At 42.0% G+C, this 12195-nt stretch overlaps 1 protein-coding gene across 2 annotated transcripts in view; it reads right to left on the reverse strand.

Annotated features, from left to right (window-relative positions):
• UBR3 (ubiquitin protein ligase E3 component n-recognin 3) overlaps positions 1-12187 on the reverse strand; it is a 91002-nt gene extending 78815 nt beyond the window's left edge. For both annotated transcript variants that reach the window (XM_072341909.1, XM_072341907.1), the window contains exon 1: positions 11580-12187. In XM_072341909.1, coding sequence (XP_072198010.1) covers positions 11580-12187 — 608 coding nt within the window. The remainder of the gene's footprint in view (positions 1-11579) is intronic.
• Between the last annotated feature and the right edge of the window lie 8 nt (positions 12188-12195).

Raw genomic sequence — 12195 nt, forward strand, 5'->3', positions numbered from 1 at the left:
TCTTCACTACATTTGCTACGCTGTACCTTCCAGAAGAAGCCTGGTACTCTGACTGTTCCAGTGCCACCTTCAACAGGGCAATGAAATAAAAGGAAAAGAATTCAGGACAAAAAAAAAAAAAAACAAAACAAAACCAAAAAAAAAAAAACCAACTCCAAGGCAGATACAAATCTAGTGATTATGACAGTATCTTCTCCAGCCCATTTTGACTGAAGTGCAGCTAGCATCTTCACAACACCAAAAACTAAGTTTCTCCTTTGCTATGACACATTCCAGATTACACTTTTTTATTAAGAAAAGGAATGCAAAGATAACATTAGTCAACGTGCAGTTTGTAAATACAGTGTATCCATACATGGGGAAAAAACTGTGCCCAAGAGAAAGAGCTCAGTGATAACTGACAACTTCCATAGTCAGTTTGCATAAAAGGAAGATTTTCACTACAGTCATTCACAAAAGTGAACACTCAAAGTCATGAAAAGCTATTCACTTTCACTTCTGTGATCCACATTTGACTCAGCATACACAGAAATCTGAACGGTGCTGCAACACAGGACAGTCTTAAAGCTATTTGGTTTCACTTTCACCACTACCCTTATAAGAAGGGATTAAAAGTAAAAACAATAAAAGGACTTAGAGACACACAAGGAGAAAAAAAGATACTACACATTGTGTTTATAAGTCTTCTACTGGTCTTCTCCATATATTTTGCATTCAGCTAAAAGATGCTTTTTTGTGGCTTCTAATCACAAGCTAAGGAAATCATGGTAACAAAAGCAAGATTATTAACTCCTATCACTGTCATACACACAAGTTACAGCAGTTTCAAATAGGGAACAATATCTAGATACCAAATCCTAAACCCCAAAGTAGGAATGCTAAAGACATTTTATAAGACAAGCCATTCTCAATATCTATAGTTCAAAGTCTGCATGCTGTCAGAAATCAATGTAAGAGTCAAAACTAGCAGCTAGAGAAGTATACATAGTTCTGGGATCCTTACACATCCTTATTGTTGCTGGACAACCTATTGGCCATACTGAATATCAAGGGCAACAATTAACCTTAGGCCACAATGACCCAGAAAGCCAATGCTTAGGTTTTACAATCTAAAAACAAGAGTAAAGAAATCTCACTGAGTCCAACTTTGTAATAACTGCTTATGAGACTCTGCTTTATCCTAAGCTTTAAAAAGCACATAATGGAAATACTCTCTATTCTACTCATAGGTCTATTGCCTACACAGTTCTTCTACAGATATTGACCAAAATACCAGACAAAGGCTTCCAAAATCCTCAGAGTTTAGAAACAACAGCTGTTTTAACTAAAGAAAAGCTAAAATATCAAGCTCAGACAAGGAAGAAACAAACTGAAGCTTCTCATATAGTCAGGAAGGGACATTTGTGATAACCTTCACCAATAGATTATCCAGTCACTGGACAGACAGCAAGCACACCTATTCCTTAATCAGTCCCCTATACTTGTGAAAGAGCTTCTTAACCATAGCATCAGTTAACTAATTGTTTGTCTTCATAAGTATGTTTCAAAATGCTCCAGAAACTGCCAAAAAGAAGGAAAACACAGAAGCATCAAAACACAAACCTACAAGCAGACAAGATCGTATTCTTCCATAATACTTTTCTCTAATTCAAAAATACACTTTGAGTTTTGATGTTTTGGTGTTTTTTTTTGTTGTTGTTGTTGTTTTGGTTTGGGGTTTTTTGCTTTTTCTAGTTTCCTATCCTCAAAATTGCTTTTTTCACACACACACACACAAAATAATAATAATAATAATAAAATCTAATTTCAGTAAAAGGAGGGAATAGCAGAGTAACCAATAATTAAATAGAGGATTAACAACCTTGTCCACATGACTTCAAATGAAATTATTGAAATTGATTATACTGCACTGAAATCTTATTTGTAAGGTGTAGAAGAGCACTGTTACCATTTATGTAAGACTATGGAATACTGACTATTTTTTAATATAAGCAGCATTAACATCTTCTGAGCAACCTTCACTTTAGACTTCACAGATTCACCTTACTCTCCATCCCATTTAAGCCTCTAGTGTTTACCACTGGAATTTCTAAAACGTATATTAAAGGTAAAATAACTCCTCTCCTTTAGGCTACAGTTTCACAAAGGCTTCGGTTGAACTAGGTCAGCCCCCCCATTGTCTTCTGCCTCTGCTTCTTCCAGCACTGCCACCTGATTGATCCTGTGCTAGGGTAAGCTCAGGGAACTAAGCAAGCAGAAAATTACTTACTTCTCTAAAATAGATACACACACAAATATATAAAATGTATAAAACACACAGAACAAAGAAAGAAAACCAAGAACGCAGGAGGGCCAGATGAAATTTGAATGTGCATAAAGTCTCACAACTGGTAGATCAAGCAGATACAAGGCTCACTATGAGGCCAACTCCTCCACTTCAAAGGAAGATTTTTAAGCTTCCCCAGTTATTATAGCAGCTGATGAGTGCCTCTAGCACCAGCCAGACCACACCTTTACAGCTTCTGAACATTTGCGGTGCCTTACGCTGCATCCCCCTGCATCTCAAATTTCAGTCACATTCCAGAAACTTGACATAAGTCCAGGCGTACACACAGAGACTATTTTTACCCTCACCTTTTTCTGTTTTGTTCCCTGTCTTCCCGTGTTTAGAAGCCATTCATTATAAGTTGAATGATAATGCTGCCCAAAGAAGGAATCCCATTCTCAGAATGAGCACTTAACTCCCATAGAAGCTTTTAGGAATTCCTGTCCGGACAAAATTACTATACTCAACAAAAGGGCTCCAGGAAATCTCTATGGATCTCAACTCCTAAACAACTCATTTCCAAAGCAATAAAAATAAATCTGTACCCAACTCATCTATTCATAAAACTGAGGTTTTACCTAGGACAACATACACAAATTTCATATCATATATTGCATAACAGAATGTCATATAATGTTTCATAAAGTATTCAAACAAAATGAATAGATTTCACACATAAGAACCCAACAAACACTTCAAGAAGAACATGCACTTTGTCCCAGCTAAAACCAACAGGCAAATGCTACGTTGTTTCTACACAATAACTGCAAGATACAAAATATTTTAAGGGCTACAATTGTCTCCTTACAAGCTGATTTTTCATTCTTCACACGCTGGTAAAGAGTGTTTGCAAGTTTTCCCTTCCTTTGCTATTCACGTATGAAAGCAAACGTTAATTCAGAATAAAATATAACTTCTATAAACAGAATTACAGATTTATCTTAATGAAAAAGGCCTTTGATATACTGCAGCCTTGCTTTATGGAAATCCACTTTCCCTAGCCAACATCAAACACGTTAATTGAAAAATAAGCCAATTAACCCACTTGTTAATTTAGGTTCAGGTTTCCTCCCCACATTAATTCAATAGTTGAATTCAATATTTCAATAGCTAAATTTATTCCTTTCACCTGCAAAACAGGTTTCCAAAAATGAATTGGTGTGGTGCTGACTTAAAGGCCCAAGAGCTGACAGCTTCTGCTCTGTAAGGAAGCTACCTACAACCAACAAAAAGCAGTGACAGAACTGAGCATTTGCACTTCTACCACTACAGACGCGCTGGCAAGGAACAAATCCAACCAGAAGGATGTTGTGTAACCCTCCTAACCAGGAAGGCTCCAAAGTAAAGACTCTGGAATCAAGAAAGGATCTGTGAAATGTGCAAGGAGGCCCACAAGCAGATTTAACAGACATCCTTCCAGGACATAAGTGCTTGCAACAAAGCTGTTTAGCCATTCTAGGAAGCTAGAAATCCTGGATTAGGTATTTGGGAGATATCCTGATCCCTGCAGGACAGGCAGGAGTCCCCAGCAGACATGCATTGCTGAGTGCTGCAGCTCCCCAGTGAGAACACAAAGCAGACAAAGAGGCTCTGCAGAAGAACGCTTCTATTATTCCCATTTAGTTTTCAGACACGAGCATCTCATATAGTAGATAAAACTACAATGAGTTTCACTAATGCACAAGCACCTACCATCAACCAGACAGCAGTTATGGCAGTTTGTAGGTATGGCAGTTTTTATTGCAGGACCTTAAAAACACAGCAAGAATGAGGAGAATTGGATTTTTGAAGAGAGCTGGAACTGAGTTTATGTTCAAACAGACACACAAACTGAGCATTTTAAGAGAAAAATGAGTAATTCAAAAGAACAACCAATCTTCTGACACAAAAATATTGTGTGTCTGAAAAGGGTGAATGCTTTCAGATATAATTACATCACCATAATTACACATAAGTACAGGTTACATTTACTTCATTTGACTGAAAAGCCTCAACTCACACTATTTAAAATATATTTATACAATAACAGACACACTGCAAGATGACTTACAAATAATGATACCCCTCTGAAAAACCTACAGCTAAGAGAAGAACAGTGACTACAAAGCGTAGCTCTTGCACATTGAAGGAGTGTCAGTTACTCTGCTTATGGCTGCACAGATCATTAGCATCACCTTAATTCAGCCATTTGCATGCATGCACATAGCCTCTACTCACATTTTCCAACAGGAAAAACAGCTCTTCCAGTTGAGGAAAGCTATGGCACTACCTGAACAAGTAGTTCATTTACTATTTCGTTGGACTGAAGAAGGCAGTGAAGAGAACACTCTTCAGACTCAACTCTAAAAAGCAAATATCTTGAAAATTAACATTAAAGAAAGCCCGTGAGGGAATTATTTGTGTCCAAAAGTATTTCACAACACGGAGGCTACAGGTATTATATATTTTTTTCCATATTTGAAGCTAAAAATAGAGAAATTAAGATAATGCACATGCAAAAAGACTCTGTCAGAGTTCTTAGCCTTGCAGAGCATTCACAAAAACAGAATTCCCAGCTGACATCTGAAAGACGAGTGCATCAGCAAGTACAAAATATGGTCCAAATGCATCATCCCAAGCCATTAGTTCACACACAGCTTCCCCACCCAGTTGCTTTCAGCATCCCATCGACTACCTACCCTAAAGACAGTACACCTTCTATTTAAAGAACAAAAAACAAAAGGTTCAAATCAGAGTTAACAAATACTTCTCCTGCTAAGGAAACAACTAAGTTTTTCCAAGAAAATGTAAGCAGGTCAAACACCCAGCCAGTAGCACTTTGTCCTGAAGATTTAGTCTGACAAAGTTCTAAGTGATTGCATAGTACCACACGTAAAAACAACTTTCATTTCTTTTGGATTTGAGTCAGATGCATGGATTTTTATTAAAAGTTGTCTACTTAAGTTGAAGATACTATTTTAGCCCCCAACAAAGGGCAATATATGTAGTTTACAGATTTCTTGGAAAGGTAAGTGCCTGTGAGTTCCATGCCAAAGCTATTACTGCTGCAGGCAGTGTGCAGAAAGAGAGATGGGTCCTAACAAAGGCAACAGTTAATTACACAGTCCTCGTTATTGTAGGATTCAAACAGCTGCTCTGCTACTCAAACATAAAGAACATTATTTTCAAGGCTAGCTACCAGAATCCTCCATAGAGGAGGGCACCTATGAGACTGTTATTTAGACCACTTGCAGTTGCCTGATACCACTGCAAACTTCTTTTAAATACAGAATTCCTGACATTCTGCAAGTTCTAAGGAAGAATGTCCCAACTCCTAAAAGAACTTACATTGATTGTCATTAAGAAAATGTAAAAGACAGAACATACACTCCAAATCCCAGCTACCCTGCTGCCAGCAGATCCATTACGGTTCTATGTAGACCAGATATGTCCAGACACGTGACGCTCCACCCTGACATGGCAACCTTACAACCCTGGAGATCTGATAGTTTCACAAAAGGGATATAGGGAACTTGAGAAGATCAAAGCAGAGGAACTGAAAGCCAATGTTTATTAGCCCAAATCCAAACAAGTCTACACAGACTTCTAAAACACCAGCTATTCTTAAATTGAGTACCTGTCAAGGTACATTACAAAGTGATAACTAAGTCACACAATAAATAAATCAAATTTCAGACAAGGAATGGTATACAACAGTACTGGTTTGTTCTTCAAGCCAAGATGACCCTACTAACAAGAACCATGGAGTTAGGACTATCACTTAGCTTTTTTCCCCGGGGGGTAACACAGCAAGAATTGAGGCTTCTAAGTTGTGTATGTTGATGCATTTGAATCCAAGCTGGGGACAGTTGTTCATGCTCTTACCGATGTCTGTGAAACAACTGAGTTTTCCTGGGGCGTGTATAGAGCACATGGTGTCTAGTCAGGCTACGGCTTGGAAAGTAATAAGCCAAAATTATCACTTGGCTGCCAACCATTTGGAAAACACTGCAGCTTCTACTTTAGAGGCTGATGCAGCTCTCACTGGATACATTCTTATGAGCAATCAAGACAGACAGGTTTGTGAGTTGGCTGTAAGTCATGATGGACCTAATTACTGGGGATCCAAAATCTCTTTTGCTTTCCAAGGATAAGACCACACTTGAGGCCCTACAAAACCTCCTGAATATCACTGTGGAACCCTAAGCAGCAATACAAAATGCCAAGCTTTGGGGGGAAGGTGAGGAAGGCAGAGGGATTCAGTTATTCGCTGCACAGTAACTACATTTCTTCAAACTGTTGTGATGAGTACAGTGCAACATGAATTCCTACAGCTTGTTAGTGGAGGGTCAGGCTGCTGAGCTGTGTTTTGAAGTCACACCCAGAGCTGAAGGACAGGACAGCGTTTATTGAGACTCTCATGCGGTACAACCCAGACTTAACCTCTAAGTCCCTTCAGCCAAAAGTCCTCAGGAGCCCAGAAGGCTTCAAAGCAGAGAAGCTACATGGCATTGATAGCAACCCAGCAGAATGCCGCACATAACAGCCCAACAATAGTTTCAAAATGGTCTTAGTCCAAACTCCTTGACAACAAGTACAGACTCAGCCTGCTATTGAAGCATCCAGCCTTCTGGAGAAAGGCCCAAACAGGTACTCTTCCCCTCTTGGAAGCTGCATCACCAAGCCACAGGTCCTGGAGAACTGGCACCTTCTGGCTCCCCCAAGTACAGAATTGACAGAGCTACGCTGGAAGGGACAGCCTTGAAGCAGCAACACCCTGCCCACGCTAGATACTATTTGCTGTTGCAAAACATTTGACAAAGTAACCACATAATCTACTTACCACCAGTAGCACAGTCATTGCCTGTATTTCTCACAACTAAGTCTCAAACTGACTTTTCTGAGCTTAAGTGGATCACAGCTGCTACAACCGAAGATGATATCTTGCACTATGAACACATCCCAAGGTAACTGATATAGCAGCTTTCTCAACAGCAAGTTTGTTTTTTTCGCTTGCTTGTCTATTTCTTAAAAGATCTTTCAAGTGTAGGAGAAACATCTCATACATTTTTACTTGGCAAAACAAAGTAATAGAAATAATATTCTGCTATAGCTCCCACATAGAATAGAAAGGCCATTTCTATTGAAAAGAGATCCTGTATAGCAGTGTCTCTGAAGACAGATAAAATAGGGAATTTTAAAGAGGGAAAGAAAAATGTGGGGATGAAGTAGCAAAGGTTATCAATACTAAGTATCTGCTGCTGATAATTTAAATGTATCTGAAACTACTAAGTGCTTCCTGGGTGCAAACACTTTCATGTCCTGAAAAAAGGACTGAACCCACAGAACTGATTCAAACTAAATTAAACCAGGAGAAAGCAGCAGGTTGAAAACCGTGAGTGTAATTCTCATACTCATTAGAAGCAGAATTCTCCAGTCTTTTTGTGCGGGATGACAGTAGAACCAATAGATGACCACAGACATCAAGATGGATCTGACCTAGCATGCAAATCAGATGGGATCTCCAAAGCCTACAGTGCCATGCCCTCTCAGACAGCAGAGCTAAAAGGAAAAGTATGGATAATGAGAGACAAGGCTGTGGAACACCTATAGCTAGTTACATGAAGGTGCTGCTGGACACACAACATATAGCATTAACCTGTATCAACATATAGCATTAACCTGTATCAGTCACCTTGTTCATAACTAGATTTTTTAAAAATTATTATTATTATTATTATTTTACTTCATACAAGCCTACTAATAAAGAAATGGCCCACTGTCGCATGTAGAGACTGATAATTTCTTAGGCTTTTTTTTAATAAGTCATAAGAGAAGGCAATGTTCTATGTCAATAGAGCCACCAGTTGCCATAACTACCATCAAATACACAGCAAACATCAATGCAAAAGCCTGTTTAATGAAATTCTTAACCTGGCTCTTTGCCTTTCAGGATATGCAACTTTTGATGGAGATATTATTCTCTTTGTACTACAATGCAGCACTAAAACATCTGCTTCCCACATGATTAATTTAACAAATAAGCCAACACACAGCGAGGCATACTCAGAAACAGGACACGGGGGAAAAAAAAACAGCCAAAGAGTAGAGGCTCTGGTATATCAGGTTATTACCTACAGACGGAAAGGGGAATCAGAACAAGATAACCACAAAAGCAAGACAGAACTCATCAATAACACATCACTGATCAGTTTTACTCTTATTATAACCACATGGCATATTGCTTCCCTCAAGCTTGTTTTTATAAACTACAAAGTTTCTTTCTTACACAAGACCATCCACCAACCAAAAAGACATTTCAGTCTCAATTTCCTCCTGTAGAACTGCATGTTTGTTCCAAACAAATAAGCCCATCTGCTGAACTACAAGCATGTCTACCATCACCACTTTACAGCTGAAGAATCGCCTCCAAAACATTATTGAGTACCTCCAACAGAGCTGCAAATTTCATCTGTCTAAGGCTCAGCGCCACACGGGAGAGGACTGCAAATTATTTTCACCCACTGATATATCAGTAATGCTGAAAATCTAGAAAACTTTGTTAAAGCTAGTGCTTTTTGTACTTGGACAAGCAGCTACATCCTTAACGTTTATAAACTCAGTTATTTTCTGAAGTCTGAATTACCTCCTAGTAGATTAGATCAACTGAAGTTAATTTAACCACCAAAGTCACTAAGCCCTGCATGAGAATCACAAGGTTTGAGAGCAGGACAATCTGTTTTTTCTGAAATAACTGAGAAACGTGCAAGATAACTAAACCAAATTAGCAGGCAGCTATCACAGTATATCCTGGCTTCTACATAAAAAGACATCAGATACAAAAAACAAAACAAAACAAAAACAACAAAAAAAAAAACACAAAACAACAAACAACATATTACTTAACTCAAAAATTGCAGTTTTGATTAGTGTCAAAAGATTAACAAACATATCTACTCTCATGTTGCAGACAAAGCCACCTCTAGAGAAAATGGATACTCCAGATGGTGAGCTAGAGGGATCTCCTATACAGCAGATCTGTTAGGTAACACTCCATTAAAACTATTTTTCAAATGGGAAAAAAAAACAAAAACAAAAACAAAAACAACCAACATTAAACACATGGACCAGTTAACAGCAATCACAAGAAACAAAATACTGCTACTATATGCTCATTTACAGTACCTACAAAGAATTGTATCTACCAACTGCCTACTGAGCTTGCAAGAAGGTTCCACATTAGATTTCTCTGCTATTAATAGGAACCCTGGTTGGGGTGGGCAAGGTTACACCAGGCTAGTCACACTCCTGTTTCCTGAATCGACAATGAAAGCCTCTCAAGTCACATGTAAAGTATTACCTTTGCCATTGTGCAGCTGATTGGTACACACAAAGGTAGAGCAATTTATCTAAACATGCTGTGTTGAAGTAATTCAAGTCAACAGGTAAAGCTGTGTGTTTGTGTGTATGTGCACAAGTATGTTTGCACTTGTTCATGTTTTTACATTGGTTTAAATTTAACTATCCCACATGACGGGCAGGTTTCCCACACACCAGCAGGTTTTGTTTTGTATGCCTAGGGCTGGACAAGACTGCTAAGCCAAGAATGCTGCTCCTAGACCATGAAATCCTGTAGCAGGAAAGGTTAAACCCTGCAATGAGACCTAGCTTATGCCAGACAATTTACTCCTGAATTGCACTATTAAAAGTATTAGCTAGAATAAGTACAAGAGAAATGCCCTGAGGGTTTGCATCAGTTTACACTGCAAATTTATCAATTTAACTTCTTTATTAAATCAGCTTTCTTCAAGAAGAAAACTGTTTAAAATAGGAAAAGACAATCACTGAAGCCATAAACTCGGAGATGAGAGGAATATTGGAAATCATTTTAATGTTTATCTGAAGTAGTTCAATTTATCCATGCTCTTTTAAAATCCTACCACTATGAGGAGCCCTCAATCTAGCCTACACTGGAAGAAGTGACATGTATTTCTGTCCTCTCAAGATCAAGGGGAATTGTTACTTCACTGATCCTGAAGAAAGAGGAAAAAGCAGAAGTTGAACAAAAACTGACAGAGAAAGAATCACTTCAGGAGTGGCCCTTTAATTGGTTTTAGCCAATTAAGACCTATAAAAACAAAAGAACAACAACAAAAAAAAAACCTCTTCCATTGGAGGGAGTCAAGTGGAAGAGGCTCCATAAGAAAACAAGGATGAAGAAATAGTGAAGGCAGAGTGTTAACACGAATGGGGAGGTGGGGGCAAAAATACATGACAAGAAACAAAGAAAAAGCACTTCAAGGCCTACAGCAGGAGAACCATCACCACAGACATCGAGAGACAAAACCAAAATATAATCTCTAAGCAGAAACATACACATAAAAACATGAGGCATTAAAAACATGGAAACTAAGGAATGCATTTTCATATTTCCACACTTCCATAGCTTTTCCTTCTACCACAAGGAAGGATTTACTGGGAGGAGATCTTCTAAAGCGCACCATGCTAGCAAGGCTAAGGCAACCCAGACAGCTCTACAGTGATTGGTCAGAAGCCCCGCTCAGGTATTCCAAGCTGTCTTCTGGCAAACCCGTGGCCCCACAGTGAACTAACAGGAATACAGTGAGCTCCAAACAGACAGCTGGGTGTGAGATGTACGAACCAGGTACCACCCAACTCAACAGCAGGTCGGCTGATCTGTCTTCTTCCTACCGAGTACAATGAGAACAAAGGCAGATATAGCAAGAAACCTAAGTCTTCTTGTTATGCCGGGCACTGTCCTGCCCACAGCAGGTCTGCAAGCTGACAGGGCGCTGAGGATGCCTCACTTCCCTGAACCCTGCCGTACCGCACCCTCCCCAGCGGTACCGAGCTCCCCCGTTAAAGCTGGGAGCAGCCAAGGGGAGGCAATGCCACCCGCGGGTCGGGAGAACACCCGAAAACGGCTCCTGCACCCCGATCTGCCCGTCTGCGCCGTGCGCCCAGGTGAAGCGCAGCGCTGCCAGGGCCCACCCCGAGGCCGGCGGAGGAAGACGAAGCCGGCCGCGGCAGCTCCTGCCCCAGCGGCGCCCCGAGGGCCGCCCCTCAAAGCAAGGCCACCGAGTGCGGCCCTCTCCGAGCCGCGCGGCGCCCGAACCAGCGGGAGGGCCCGGCCCGGGCGAAGGCCGCCGCTCGCACCGCGAGGCAGCCCGGCGGCAGCAAGTGCCCACCCGCCGCCCCGGCCCGCAGGAGGGCGGCCGCCCGCCGCTCCCGCAGGTGCCCGCCCGCCGCTCACCCGGCCTCCCGCATGACGTTGCTGTCGCCGCAGTCACAGGCGCCTCCAGCCTGGCTCCGGAACATGTTGTAGTCGTGCCCGGCGTGCTCGCCCTGGTGGAAGCACTCCGCGCACAGGCTCATGCAGGGCGAGATCCCGCAGGTCCGGCAGCGGTAGGCCACGAAGTTGGCCGTCCACACCAGGCCGCACAGCGTGGCCGGGTCATAGGCCCGCACGGCTTGCACGAAGCCGTCCCAGGGCTCTCCGCCCGACAGCAGGCAGCGGCACCACTCCAGCGCCTCGCTCGCCGCCTCGCCGCCGCCCGAGCCCGCCGCCGGGGCCAGCACCCTGTCCAGCAGAGCCCGTAACTCGCCGGCCGCCGCCGCGCCGTTCTCGCCGCCCAGTGCCGCTTTCAGACGCGTCGCCGTCGCTCGCTTATCCCGGCTGCTGGCACCGGTCCCCGCCATGATGCGGAACCGAGGGGCCGTTACGGCCGCGCCGGGTTCCCGGCTCTGGGGCTCCCCTCGCCGCCCTCTTCTCCTTTCCTTTCCTCCCCTCCCTCCCGGCGGCGCCTCCCTCTCGCGATACCGCGGCACGGACGCCGGGACGCCTCTCCCCTCCCTTGGCATCCGCCCCT

This window comes from Excalfactoria chinensis, chromosome 7 (assembly GCF_039878825.1).
Source record: "Excalfactoria chinensis isolate bCotChi1 chromosome 7, bCotChi1.hap2, whole genome shotgun sequence".
NCBI lineage: Eukaryota > Metazoa > Chordata > Aves > Galliformes > Phasianidae > Excalfactoria > Excalfactoria chinensis.